Source organism: Protopterus annectens, chromosome 7.part1 (genome assembly GCF_019279795.1).
Source record: "Protopterus annectens isolate FY-2018-M chromosome 7.part1, PAN1.0, whole genome shotgun sequence".
In the NCBI taxonomy this organism is placed as follows: domain Eukaryota; kingdom Metazoa; phylum Chordata; order Ceratodontiformes; family Protopteridae; genus Protopterus; species Protopterus annectens.
The window spans coordinates 250,902,476-250,917,496 of NC_056740.1; the positions used below are offsets into that span (position 1 = coordinate 250,902,476).

The 15,021-nt window shown below is 45.2% G+C and overlaps 1 protein-coding gene across 6 annotated transcripts in view; it reads left to right on the plus strand.

Annotated features, from left to right (window-relative positions):
- TASOR (transcription activation suppressor) overlaps window positions 1-15,021 on the plus strand; it is a 2,736,533-nt gene that overhangs the window by 548,768 nt on the left and 2,172,744 nt on the right. For all 6 annotated transcript variants that reach the window (XM_044078696.1, XM_044078698.1, XM_044078701.1 and 3 more), the window contains exon 6: window positions 8,457-8,591. In XM_044078696.1, coding sequence (XP_043934631.1) covers window positions 8,457-8,591 — 135 coding nt within the window. The remainder of the gene's footprint in view (window positions 1-8,456; window positions 8,592-15,021) is intronic.

A 15,021-nucleotide genomic window follows, 5' to 3' on the forward strand; every position in this document is an offset into this window, starting at 1 on the left:
AAGAAATTATCAAAATGTGTATGTATGGAATACATTCATAATGCTGAACAACATTACATCTGTGATGCCCGTGCCCTGGCCCAGCAGTCAAGGAGCCTCAGTCCTCGCCACTAACACCAGAGAGGGCGTCTCATGTATGAGGAAAGGATAACAAATACACACAGCAAAGTACAATTTCCCTTAAGTGCACACAGAGTTCACAGTCAGTCTGGGGCTGGTTGCTCCGTTGCTCTCCAGGTCCCCAATAAGACTCCCCACTGGCACAGTTTTAGGGTCCAAATCTCAGCCTAGCTGGCAAGCTAACCTTCAGTACCCTCTGTCCAACCAATGCTTCGTGTCCCTGCCCAAGTAGCTGACACACACACACTTTGAGATAAGTATGTATACAACTTCACAGACCCTCCTGGGAATGGCTGTCACAGATTCTCCAGCTGTGCCCCTTTACCCAGACTCTATGGTAGTAATTACTGCCACCACCAGCTAATATTTATCAGCTACTAAAAGGCCCTTAAAAGGGTGTCCAATTATTACTGTACAATATTATTATCTGGTCGGTAAGTGTGACAAATCTGTCAAGGCTTATTTGGAGTGACTTAGACAGTAAACTCTATAAATATGCAATGTACTCTAGAGCTTAAATTATCTCTACATAAACCAGCCACAGTTGAAAAGGGTTTAAAATATTTAATAATAAATACTAAAAACACAAGACAATACTACTACACCACAGTGTCATTCAAGAGTTCAGAGATCACACAGAAACTACTTAAAATAATTAAGTAGTACAGTTCTGACATAACAGAAAAACACTTAGTCTAATATTTTCTAATTCCTAGCTATTGCTACAAGAAAACAAAGTTCTAAAGTAACTTACTTACATAGAGCATAAGGCAGTGCTGAGTTGGATAGTCTGACAAAAATGCTTAGTTTCTTTCTGAGCAGTAGTTTTAAAATCACTAACAAAACATTTCTGCTGGGCCCTCCCAGATTACATCATTTGTGACACTTAGGTTTTCCCAGTATACACATTACATCATTTTGACACTTAGCCTGGGGTTCCCAGACCAACAGGCTACATTATTTATCAAGCTAACACCTGCTCAGGAAGCTACAACAATAAAATACATTTCACATGTACACTAGTAATTATTCCTTAAGTTAAAACAACAGAAAGAATGTGCTAGCCCAGACAGAGTGACTCCGAGCTCTAGAGATCAAAGGATAGATTTGAAATGCTTGACTTAGTTTTCCTTACAGCAGATGGCAATTTTGCTACAATCTTGAAGTTCAACATTTTACAGTATTTTCTTTCATTTAAGAAACAAGCCTGTATTTTACATTTATATTTACAAATGCCATAATTATGTATCGAATTCCATTTGGGTAGGCTGGCAACCTTCACCCATCTCTACCCAATCTTCACAACATTGACCACAGAATGTCAAAAGTCACGATGCCAAAAAACTTGGCAGACATTCTATGCAAGCCTCCCTGCACACCCCCCTGCTAATTATATATAGACCAACTCCTGAGATCACTGTACAGCGGGGAAAACATCAGTCCCTGTTGTACCGCCTAGTCTGTGTTTTGATTTTCAACCTTTTGTGTACGATGCAGTGATGATCAGCATTATGAATGCAATCCATCTCTGTATAATATATAAAATCTATATTGTGTGTGTGTGTGTGTGTGTATGTACATATATATATATATATATATATATATATATATATGTGTGTGTGTGTGTGTACATATATATATATATATATATATATGTGTGTGTGTGTGTGTGTGTGTGTGTGTGTATATATATATATATATATATCTATATATATATAGATATATATATATATACACACACACACACAGAGAAAACATGTGTGTAAATATGTGTATGTCTGTGTACTTAGACCAGAGAGGAAAATGTATATCTGTATAGAGGTGATCTTTTTGTGGGTTTTTTGTATTTCTTGAAGCCTTAAAATGTGACTTTTTTCATTGAAATTCAAGATGCAGCTGCTCCTTTATTTTTGAAAGTAGTAGAGTCTAAGGACGTGTTTTTGTTAATTTTGGCAGTAACATTTCTTGACAACTTAATGAGTAAATTAACCATTTTGGAGATGCACACACTTCCACATAGAACGAAAATAGAACCATTGATGTTAAGTTGTCAATCTCGCCTTCATTCTTGCTGGATGGGTTCGGAGCCGATCCTCGGCTCCGACTCAGCCAATACTAAAAGCTCGAGAGCTAATTCCACCGGCTCGAGGCTCCCCTATATCCCACAATGCTAGGCGGTAACTACCCAGATCTCGTTTGCCGCTATAGCTACGAGGTGCTTTTCTTACCGGCTCAGGCACGTAAGTAAATTTTTACCTTTGAGGTAGTACTAATTCCCCTTTCTTTTCTTAGTTATATATATTGATATTGTTTGTGTTAGTTTTTAGTTCTATCGACCCTTATTTTTCGATTCCCACCCCTTTTATTGTTGTTAGTTCTAGGCCTTCGGCCCTTCCCTCACCCCAGTCCCTTTTTTCAGTAGTGTTGTAGGGGCTTGTGTGCTTGTGTTTTATCTCTATTTTCTTAGTGTAGAGTGTCTGTGTGTGTGTTTGAGACAGCCCCTCTTCCTTATGTCTAAGGACAAGGTCTCAGGCTTCAAGAAGTGTGACTCGTGCTGTCAGAAGATGTCTCTGACAGACTGTCACACTTCTTGTGTACTGCCTGGGACGTGTGCACCTGCAGGACTCTTGTGCTGTCTGCCATAGTTTCAGCCCTCGAGTCCTGCAGGAGCGCAAAAACAAACTCATCTTAAGGGGCTTGTTAAAGCCTGAAGGCCCCCCGACTCAGTCTGGGTCGGGTAAGCCTTCGAAAACTTCAAAACAGTCGACTCCTGCTCTTGAGTCGACTGTGGAAAAGTCGGCAGGCTCCATCGGATCCGCCGGAGCCGATGTTCTTAAACCTCAAACTGTTACCTCGGCTCCGGCTGGAGCCGAGGCTGATCTTCATCGGCTCCGATACCATCATCGGAGCCACTGTCTAAAAAGAGGTCTAGATCCCCATCCATCGGATCTATTCCTAAGCCTCTTACCGTTACTTGCTCCGCTGGAGCGAAGCTAAGTCCCCATCTGCTCCGATACCATTATCGGAGCCATTTCAGAAAGAGATCCAGGTCCCCATCCATTGGATCTGTGCACTGGCGCCAGGTTCCCCTCTCGTTTCGGAGCGGAGTCACAAAACCCATTCCTCTCGGTCTTCTAGGTTGTCAGACCATGATTTGCAGAGGGTGGTGAGTAGACTTCTTAAGTCCGAGGCACTGGCCCAAATGCTCCATAGCCTGACTCATCAGTCATTGGCTATTCCCGTCCCAGATTACATTCCTCCTCAGACTCCTTCGAGTTCGGAGCCAAGGCTTGTTGGAGCCATGACTGTCGGTGCGTCGGATCCGATGCCTTCCATTTCGGCTCCGTCGTCTGCTCTGATCTCCGCTTTGGAGGGATCACGGCGCCGGACTTCCCTCGTCTGCTCCGAGGGGGCGAGTGGCATCGGACCCTTGTCCGACCCCGCTCTCCCTCTCGGGGCTTCGGCGCTGGTGAGTTCGGCTCCGACATCGGCTTCGGAGCCGTCTCTGTCGGTGCCCGGAGGGGTCCTTGTCTCTTCGGAGCGAGGGCCTCGGGCCTTGCCTGACAGGGATGCCTTCGAGGTCATGCGGAGCGTGCTAGAACCAGGTTCTGCCCCTCAGTCGGTTCCCTCAGCCCCTCCATCTACAGTGCCTGTGGTGATTTCTACTCACCCCCTTGTCTCACACCGCAGAGAACCAACTCCTCAAGATTCCCCGGGGTCTCTCCTGACCCTGCAGGAGATCCCCCTAGGAAGAGGCAGTGCAAGAGGAAGCACATTGACTCACCTGAGTCTATCACCTCTGACACTGACTTAGAGGAATCGAAGGGTCCCCTCGTTCCCCCTCTGAGGATGTCTCCTTTGCAGACATCCTTGAAATCCTCAAACAGAGGGGGAATTGGCCAGCCCTTAACCCTTCGGAGGATGAGTCAGTGTATCTTGAGGCGTTTGGTTCTCGCCCTTCTACCTCCTGGGTGTCCCTCCCTTTGACCCCTTATGGAAGTGGTGGCAAGGAAGGCTTGGACGGCTCCTGACTCAGTGGAACCCACCCCGAGGAGACCATCCAAATTTATCACTGCCCCCACAGACAAACAGATTTTATCCAAAGGTGTCCCTGTTGATGCCATGGTGGTGGCTGCGGCCACAAAGAAGGAATTAGCTGATCCTTCGGTTCCTGTCCATCTTCCTAATAAAGAATCTAGGACCATGGACAGGTACGGCAAGCGGATGTTCTCGTCAGCGACCTTTTCAATGCGGTCCCTGAATTACTTATGCCACTTCACCCGTCTCCAAAGAGATTTACTCAAGGATATGGGTGAACTGATGAAGGATCCTACAGCTGAGGGGTTCAAAGACGCAATGAACTCCCAGTTGGCAACCCTAAATTCAATCGTGAACTCCTCCATGCGGCTAGTCTCGTATGTAGCAGATGGAGCGAGTAGATCCGCAGGCACAGGAGTTTGCCTTACGAAGGCACGCCTGGATGCGGCTATGCAACTTTGTGGACCCTTTCAAGGCGTCCTTCACCAATTCCCCTTTTGATGGATCGTCTTTGTTTGGTCCACAGGTGAAGGATACATTGACCAGGTGCGAGGTGGAAGGTAAGACTCTCTCTGCTGTAGGAGTCCGTTTTTCCACCCCTTCTAGACCCTATCCCAAAGGTCAGAGGGGAGGAAAGATGTGGTTCCGAAAACAATCCCAGGGAGTCTCATCTGACGCACAAGGCCGATTTCCCCCTAGAGGCAGAGGGGGGAATAATAATAGACGCCGCCCCAGAGGCAGAGGAGGTCCCCAAAACCAGGGTAGCAGAGAGGTGTTCTCTGACAAACGCTTTCAGCACCCCTGAGGGCTGCCCGGCTGTCCGCCGGAGGCAGTTGGGGAAGATTATCGCTGTACCCAGAAGCCTGGCTTTCCTAACTCAAGACAACTGGGTACAGTTGTTCATATCCGAGCGCTACTAACTTCCCCTTATTCATATTCCAACACAACCAAAAGATCCCTTCCAGACGTTCCACCCGGTCTAAGGGAAAAAGCAGCATTAGAAGTGTCAAAGCTGCTGTCAAAAAGAGTAATCCAATCAGTCCCAGCAGACCAGCAAGGATCCGGAATATACTCCAAATTCTTTTTGGTACCAAAAAAAACAGGGGACTGGAGACCCATTCTGGATCTCAGCCACTTAAACAAGTTTGTCAAAAAAACAAAATTCCGGATGGTCACGCTACAGTCCATCCTACCCTTCTTGGGTCAGGACAATTGGATGTGCTCGATAGATCTTCAGGATGCGTACTATCACATCAAAATGAACCGACACTCCAGGAGATATCTCCGCTTCAGGCTGGGAGCCAATCATTGCCAATTCAGGGCCCTGCCCTTTGGTCTCACTACAGCCCCCCGGGTGTTCACCAAATGCATGGCAGTGGTCACGGCTCACTTGAGGCGCCAGGGATTCCAGGTGTTTCCATATCTGGACGATTGGCTCCTTACTGCCACCACCAGATATCAGCTTCTCCTATCCAGGGATTTCACCATTCAAACCTGTCAAGCTCTAGGCATTTCAATAAATTTAGAAAAATCTGCCTTGTCGGTCTATTACTTTCATAGGTGCCAAATTAGATACACAGACCCTTTCAGCCACACTCACAGAGCAGAGGGTTTTAAATATCCGGAACCAAGTATCCCTTCTATCGCAATTAGTCAAAGTCAAAGCCAGACTGGTACTGAAGGTACTAGGACTCATGGCAGCAGCTATTCCCCTTCTCCCCTTAGCTCGCTTTTACATGAGGATCCTCTTTACCCAATGGTCCTTTCAACGACTCCCAATGTCCCACAGCATTTTGATAACTCAAGTATGCAAGAATCAACTGTCTTAGTGGGTAACGTCACCTCAACTTCTCCAAGGAAGACCCTTCACTCTCCCCCCTCCAGTTGCCACGTTGACAACAGATGCCTCCCTGATCGGGTGGGGGGGGCATTATCAGGGCAGGACAGTCCAGGGCACGTGGCAACCCTGCGAGTGCCACTTGCACATAAGTGTCTTAGAGATGAGAGCAGTGCTTTTAGCGTTGCAAGCCTTAAACGACTCTCTTCCCAAAGGGACTATTGCAATTCAAACGGACAACATGTCCGTGGTGTGGTACATCAACAAACAAGGCGGAACCAGATCATACCCTTTATGTCGAGAAGCACTCAGACTTTGGCAATGGGCGATCTCTTCTCAGCGTTTTCTGATAGCGACGCATATTTCCGGAAAATCCAACGTCATTGCAGACAAGTTGAGCAGAGCAATTCTCATGCCACACGAGTGGTCTCTAAACAAATCAATTCTAGAAGAGGTATTTCTAAGATGGGGCCATCCTTGCTGCGATCTTTTTGCTACTCCCAAAAACAGCAAGTGTCAAGACTTCTTCACGCTCTTCCCGTTACCAGGCCATCCCACAAGAGACGCTCTAGTCCACGATTGGCCCCGGGGACTTCTGTATGCCTTTCCCCCCTTTCCACTGATACCTCAACTAATTCAGAAAGCCATCGCCTTGAGAGTGATTATGATCCTCATTGCCCCTTACTGGTCTCGACAGATATGGTTCCCCTTTCTTCATTGCTACCTTTTGGAGCAGCCTTGGCATCTGGACCCAGTACCAGATCTGATTACCCATCAGTCGGGTCAGCTGCACCAATCTCTGTCTTCCCTAAACCTCACAGCATGGTTTCTCCAATTCCTACCTTAGCCAGGCTTCCATCAATATCTCGCTCGGTTCGAGATATCTTGATAGCCTCTCATAAATCCTCTACCCGGAAGATTTATACTAGTAAATGGAAACGTTTTTCCCTTTGGGCATCATCGAAAAGCATTGATCCTTTTACTGCACCTATCCAGTCTATTTTAGACTTTCTGGCAGAACATTTTCATTTAGGATCTTCTGCATCAACCATTAGAGTTCAATTGGCTGCCATATTAAATTTTCATGTTGGTGTCTCAGAATCCAGCATCATGGCTCACAAACTCTGTAAAGCCTTCTTAAGAGGTGTATTTCTTCTCAAACCTCCAACCAAAGACCCTCCGCCTCAATGGGATTTAAACTTGGTTCTGGCATCTTTAATTCTTCCCCCCTTCGAACCAGCGGATTCATTTTCTCTGAAATTGCTTTCTTGGAAGACACTTTTTCTGGTAGCTATAACTTCAGCGAAAAGAGTATCAGAACTCCATGCTCTATGCAGTCGCCCTCCTTACTTAGTTTTTCACAAAGACAGGGTATCTCTCCGGACTAATCCATCCTTTTTACCAAAAATTTCTTCTCAAATTAACCTAAACCAGGTTATTGATCTTCCTGTTTTTTTCCCTAACTGTTCAAATAGGTCAGAGCAAAAGCTGCATTTTTTGGATGTTCATCGCCAACTGAGATATTACTTAGACAGAACTAAACAACTCAAGAAATCTGATCAATTGTTTCTGTCATATGCAGAAGGAAGATTGGGCCTTCCAGTCACTAAAGTATCTCTATCTAGATGGCTCACCTCTACAATTACTTTTATCTATGAGATCAGACATCAAAAATTACCCTCAAGACCTAGAGCTCATTCAACTAGGGCAGTAGCTACATCCATAGCCTTTCAGGACAGGTTGCCTATAGACTTAATTTGTGCAGCAGCCACCTGGGCTTCTCCTCATACATTCATTTCACATTACAAATTGGACATGGTCTCCAGAAGCCGTGCCAACTTTGGTTCCACTGTTCTCAAGAGTCTGTTCCGATAGGCCACCCGGGATAAGGTGCTAGGGACGCGGCCCCATCCAGCAAGAATGAAGGCGAGATTGACAACTTAACATTAAGAAGTTATGTACCTACCATAACGTTCCATGTTAGTTGTCTTCTTCCTTCTTTCTGCCCTCCTCCTTCCCCCAAGCCTGGACAGACCGACCGGAATTATTTTGTGTTTCTTCCTCTGAAAATTGTTAATCCATTCTTGGAGAATAGTATTGCTTGGTATAGCTACCAAACGAGATCTGAGTAGTTACCGCCTAGCATTGTGGGATATAGGGGAGCCTCGAGCCGGTGGAATTAGCTCTCGAGCTTTTAGTATTGGCCGAGTCGGAGCAGAGGATCGGCTCCGAACCCATCCAGCAAGAAAGAAGGCGAGAAGAAGACAACTAACATGGAACGTTATGGTAGGTACATAACTTCTTATTATGGGGACAGACATTTTGAAAATGCAAAGTAATTAAGAGATTAATGTAGTCTTGTTCAAAGTTTAATATACAGCTTAATTGTGTATAGCATTTCTGTTGTAAAATACTAATTCCCATTATGTGCTGTTGGTAACTTTTTTAATATTTTATGTAGGGGAGAGTGAAAAGCATATATGATAATCAGACAAAAAGTATGTTGGATCCAACGCCTAAACATGAATGTCACATTGCAAAGAATGCTGTTCGTGTTAATTCTGTGTTGGCATACAGAGCGTTTGAACTCACACAGGTATGGCTGCTTGACTTTTTTTTTAATGGGGCAGATTGGTAGAGGGGTCTGGTTTATATGAATACTACTACTGAATGATAGCAGCTTTGCAAAGCAAATTATTGTATATATTATCTTTAGCAATAGATGTTGATTTAGAGAAGTCCCAACTATGGCATTTATCAAATAGGAATAAGGCTGTGAGCTGTTCAAAAGCATCAGCCTCCATTTTGCCTATGTGCAATCTAGCATGTAAAATCAGTTAACATAAGTAACAGTGCTCCGTCTGTGGCTGAACCTGGTCTCTGTGGATCTGTCTACTACCCAGTGTAGTAAATAAAATAAAACGTGTGTTTAAATCCATTGTAATTCCATTGTGATACTGTTTTACATCATCTCCTTTACAACATGAATGTTAATCTCTTGCCTTCAGCACTGTTTAATGTTTCATTCTTAATAATTTCAATGACTCCTATGCAATGGATACTACTCGGAATTTAATTTTCTGATGCGCCTTTGACAGCAAAGGTTCTTGCATTCTTTAATTACTTATTTTTAGGCCTTTAAGTGACACATACTTTAATGATGTTCATCGTGCATACAGCTGCAGTCATAACAGATGGGTTATCCTGCCGTCAGGCGGGTCCTCGGTCGGCCAAATTCCAAAGTCTAGGTCCGGCGTCGGTTGTCGTCGCTTCTTCCCTGACGTCAGTGCGGCAGGGTATAAAAGAGCCAGCCGACGCCATCTTCTTCAGTCTTTCTTGCCGCGCGGTGCCCGAAGCAGAAGGAGTTCGCAAGTGCTGGTCTGCTCCTGAGATTTACGAAAATATTTCAGCCGAAGTCTTCTTGAAAGCTAAGTACCCCATTGGGGAAACTTTTCTTGCCTCAGACCGATGTCAGACAAAGTTAATTGCATTTCATGTGGGAAGCAAGTACCGCATAAGGATTTCCACTCTTTCTGTATTCCTTGCTTAGGCCCAGACCACGACGTCTCGGCCTGCCGTTTTTGTGCTAGATTCAACAAACGCACTATTAAGCGTCGGGCGGAGTTCGCCCATCACTATTTTGGTAAAAAATTTAATTATATTATGTCATCGGATACTCCGACTCCAGTTTTGAATAAAAGACGCAAAGGTAAGGACCGACATACGAGGTCCGTGACTTATACTGACGCCACGCTATGGCCGACTACCGGTTCTCTGGTTCTCAGCGAGGCGCTTATGCAACCCCTGAGTACCGATGACACTTCATTACCGGTGTCTTCTGTGCCCGAGGTCCAGGCTCCTCTGCCCCCATTCCGACTACAGATACCGATGCCACTCTTGGCGGGGAAACCCAGAGTTTAGACAGGCCTGCCATTTCTCAAGGTGTCTTCAGGCCTTCCTCCTTCTCTATTAAGGTTTTCACAAAATCTAAAGCAGCCATGAAAACTAAAAAACAAGGACCACAGACCCCCCCTCTCAAGGCCCCATGCCTAAAAAACAGATGCTCAAAATGGCTGAGGATTTGATTACTCTTATCAGGGGTTCTTAACCCCCCTCGGACAAAAGGCCCAGATTAGAGGAAGACTACCCTTCCTCAGATCAAGCCTCTATTACCTCTGAACATTCTGAGGACCAGGAATATACATATTCTCCTTTTGAAGACTCTGATGCAGAGGAGTCTTTTCCCTCGGCGCCCCCCCCCCCCCCGAGGACTTCTCTTTTGGGGAAACCCTACATACTTTGAGGGAACACTTTCACTGGGAAGGCCAAGATTACTCAGATTCCAAGAAAAGGCTCAGGGATTTTCTCTTGCTCCCCCAGCATAGGCCTCTGGCTATCCCTCCTGTCTTAGATATATTAGATGATGTGTACACAGAAGCCAGCCTCAACCCAGATTCTTTACCTCCAGCTCCTGTTAAACCAGACAGGTATTACCGGGTTCCTGATTCGCACCAGTTCCTATACAAAAGCCATACTGCTGACCCAGAAACTATTTCACAGGGTCCCAAGGGAATTAAGGCCTCTACTGCTAAAAACCCATTACCTTCAGAGAGATTCCAGAGCTTTAGAAAGGTGGGGGAAAAAGGTGTATACCTCGGCCACTTTAACCACGAGGGCATTAAACTGTCAGTTCCATATGTTAAAGTATCAACAGTTTTTATTATCTGAGTTGAAAAGCAAAATGACACAACCTGAGCAACCAGATTTAAAAGAGTTGCAGGATTTGTTGCATAGTGCAGAGCAAGTGGGTAAACATACCTTGCAGTGTGGTTTTGATGCTTTAGAGGCCTCATGTAGAGCTGCTGTTACAGGGTCTGTCATACATAGACATGCTTGGAAAAAAGAACAAGCCTTACCAGATCATGTCAAAGCTAAATTACTAGATGCACCTCTTCAAAAAGATGTATTGTTTGGTGTTAAAGCTGAGGAGGTACTAAAGAAAATGGAGGAAAAGGCGAGATCAATGCAAACAGTGAAAGATTTCCTGCAGGTACAATCTCCATGCTTCAGCAGAAACTGGCCTTCAAAAAATTGGTCCTTTCCAGCCACGGACAGACCTCAAAGAGGCAGATACAGGCACCCGAGGGGTAGAGGGCAATCTCAAGGATTATTCAGAGCCAGGCAATGGAAAGCACCAACCCCAAGAAGTGGAGAAGATAGATCACAGTCATTCAGAAAGCAGACACAATGACTTTCCCCTTTACCTGCCAAGCAAAGCTTTAATGGCAGCACCTTTAGGCGGAAAACTGGCATTATTCTCAAAAAATTGGCATATTGTCACAAAAGACAAATGGATCCTGGACATTATAGACAGAGGCTACAGATTCCACTTTCACACCCTTCCAAAACTGAGAGGCATGCCAAACCTGCCACAAAATCAAAGGGCAGAGGCAGAAAAACAAATTTCAGCTCTCATGGACATGAAAGCTATTCAAGAGGTGCCTGCAAAAGAACAAGGTCAAGGGTTTTATTCCAGACTATTCCTGGTACCAAGGAAAGACAAAGAATGGAGACCTATTTTAGATCTGTCCATCCTAAACGCATATTTACAGGTACCAAAATTCAAGATGCTCACATTACAGCAGCTTCTTCCCATGCTGGGCAAGGAGTCTTGGCTGGTAACATTGGACCTCAAGGAGGCATACCTGCATGTCCCTATCAGACAAGATTGCAGAAGATACCTCGGATTTCTTGCAGGTTCAACCCATTATCAATTCTCTGCATTGCCCTTTGGCTTATCTACTGCGCCCAGAGTGTTTACGAAATGCCTGGCATCAGTAATTGCCTTCTGCAGACTTCAAGGAATACAAATATACCCATATCTGGATGACTGCCTGATCCAAGTGGACAGCAAGGACATACTTCTGAAACACCTGGCGTTTGTAATAAGACTGTTGAACTTTCTGGGATACACAGTCAACAAAAAGAAATCAAAACTAATACCCTCTCAAACAATAATTTTCCTGGGTGCCAGCTTAAATACAAACACCCAGATGGCCTACCTCACGCCAGACAAACAAGGGCAACTATCTCAAAACTTCAGCAAAATGGCAACCTTCACCAGGCTGACTGGAAGGAAAGTCCTGCAGGCTCTGGGATTCATGGCATCTTGCATCCTGCTGATCCCATGCGCAAAGCTGCATATGAGGAAACTTCAATGGTACCTAAAAAACTTGTGGTCTCAACACAGCCACAGTTTGGAAACAATTATACCACTCATTCCATGTCTTCAAAAGGAATTTCTGTGGTGGGCTCAAGCATGCCAAAGAAACAAAGGTCTCCCTTTCTGCATACCTCAAGCAAATCAAATCATCACAACAGACGCCTCGGACTATGCCTGGGGGGCACACATGAAAGATCGGTGCATTCAGGGAAATGGTCCCAAAAAGAGAAGCACCTACACATCAACCAAAAGGAAATGCTAGCCGTGCAAAATGCTATTATGGCCTTCAAAGACCTACTGCATCCAGGCCAGCTATTGATAAGGACAGACAACACCACAGTGATATGGTACATAAACAAACAGGGGGGAACTCATTCATACCCCCTGTGCAGACTAGCCATGACCCTTTGGAACACAGCTCTGGAATTGCAAATCCAACTTCAGGCACAATTCCTGCCAGGGAAGGAAAACACACTGGCAGACAGCCTAAGCAGAAATATGACAGATCCACACGAATGGAAGTTGCATCCTCAAGTTTTTGCAAAGATAACTCAGGCATGGGGACAGCCAGACATAGATCTCTTTGCTACCCACAGAAATTACCAACTGAAAAAATTTTGCTCAAGGACCTATCATCCACAGGCCTGGAAAGTGGACGCACTTTATTTCAATTGGACAACATTGACAGTCTATGCCTTTCTGCCTCTCCCTCTGCTGCCCAAAGTTCTATTAAAAGCCAGAGCAGAGAGGCCGAAAATGATTCTCATTGCTTCAGACTGGCCAAGACAACACTGGTATCCACTCCTGAAGAGCCTGACGCATTCCCTACCATGGATCCTACCTCTAGTGCCTCTTCTGTTGTCCCAGCACAACTTCAAAACTCTTCACAGCCAGCTCAAAACCCTAAATCTAGCCACATGGAGAATCCCTTGATTTCCCAACAGACCCTCCTCTCCAAGGAGGTGCAGGATGTCATCTTGAAGGCCAGAAGACCTTCTACTAGAAAAGCCTACTCCCCCAAATGGAAGCGGTTTTGTGCCTGGAATCAGAAAAAGGGCCAGAATCCTTGGGTAATAAATATACCTCAAATATTACAGTACCTAGCTGAGATGTTAAACAGTGGACTTTCCTTCTCCTCCATCAAAATCCATGCTTCAGCCATTTCTGCACAATACAACACAGATCCTCCTTTATTCTCTCATCCTCTCTTAAGACAGTTCCTCAGAGGGGCTAAGAATATAAAACCCCCAAGGAAACCACCAGTCCCTGCTTGGGACCTCAACTTCATATTGGAAAAACTGACCCTTCCTCCATTTGAGCCAGCTGCTTCAACAGAACTACAATATTTGTCATGGAAAACAGCCTTCCTTCTGGCTATCACCTCAGCATGCAGGGTTTCGGAACTACAGGCCCTCATGGCTGTGCAACCTTTCATCATTTTCCATCAGGACAGAGTTTCCTTACGAACCAACCCTACCTTTATGCCAAAGGTAGTATCCAGTGTAGCCTTGAATCAGACTATCCACTTACCTACCTTTTACCCTAACCCACAAAACAAAGGGGAAAGACTACTGCATTCATTGGACATTCACAGACAACTACATTATTATTTGGACAGGACAAAGCCATTCAGGAAATCCGAGCAACTCTTTGTGTCCTATGCTACAGGTGCTCAAGGAAAGGCCATCTCCAAACAGACAATCTCAAAATGGATAGCCCACTGCATACGCTTTTGTTACTCATTCCATGGAAAAGCTGTGCCTTCAAGCATCAGGTCCCACTCCACAAGGGCCACAGCTACCTCTGCAGCTTTCCTCAGGGGGGTTCCTACCAAGGACATTTTGGAAGCAGCCACTTGGAGTTCAGTGCACACTTTACTCAAAATCTAGAGCTGGATTTGCCACAGCTGTCTTGCAGGGCATCCTTGCTCCTCCTAGTTCCACTTAGTGCCTGCCACCCCTACTTAGCTTTGGGATTCTACCCATATGTTATGACTGCAGCTGTATGCACGATGAACATAGTACAGTTTTGTACCTACCATAAATGTAGATGTTCGAGTGCTAATACAGCTGCAGTCCAGGTTTCCCTCCCTCCATCCCCTCTTAGAACAGGCCTTATGGCTAACACCTTCTCATACAACCTATTTGGGGTATTCTTTTATGGTGTATTTGCTTGCAAACTACTGTTTTTTGATTATTCTATATTGCATGATTACATAAGTTTGTTTTGCCTTCCTTCTGAGGGCACCTGACATCTGGGGCAAGAAAAACTGAAGAAGATGGCGTCGGCTGGCTCTTTTATACCCCTGCCGCACTGACGTCAGGGAAGAAGCGACGACAACCGACGCCAGACCTAGACTTTGGAATTCGGCCGACCGAGGACCCGCCTGACGGCAGGATAACCCATCTGTTATGACTGCAGCTGTATTAGCACTCGAACATCTACATTTATGGTAGGTACAAAACTGTACTTTTCATGTCATCAGGGATGTCTTGCCCAGCTGCACCCCCTTCCCCCACACAATTTACACATTGCAGATTTTAGTCCTCATGCTGTTTGTAGAAAAGGGCAGTTTTTGAGTGCATAAGAAATTTGAAACTTAATTGTTTGTGTGTGCTAGCTCACCAGCCAGGACTCTCACTGCCATGCTGTTTGCTAATTGTAAGAAAAACGTAGTGAGGTAGTATCACCAGTACTAGGAAGAGAATTCTGGGCACCAGAAGATGTTCTGAAAAGCTAAATCCCTATCTTAAATTTTTGGCAGCCAGTGTAGGGTGCAGCAGGAAGATCTGTCATAAAATCC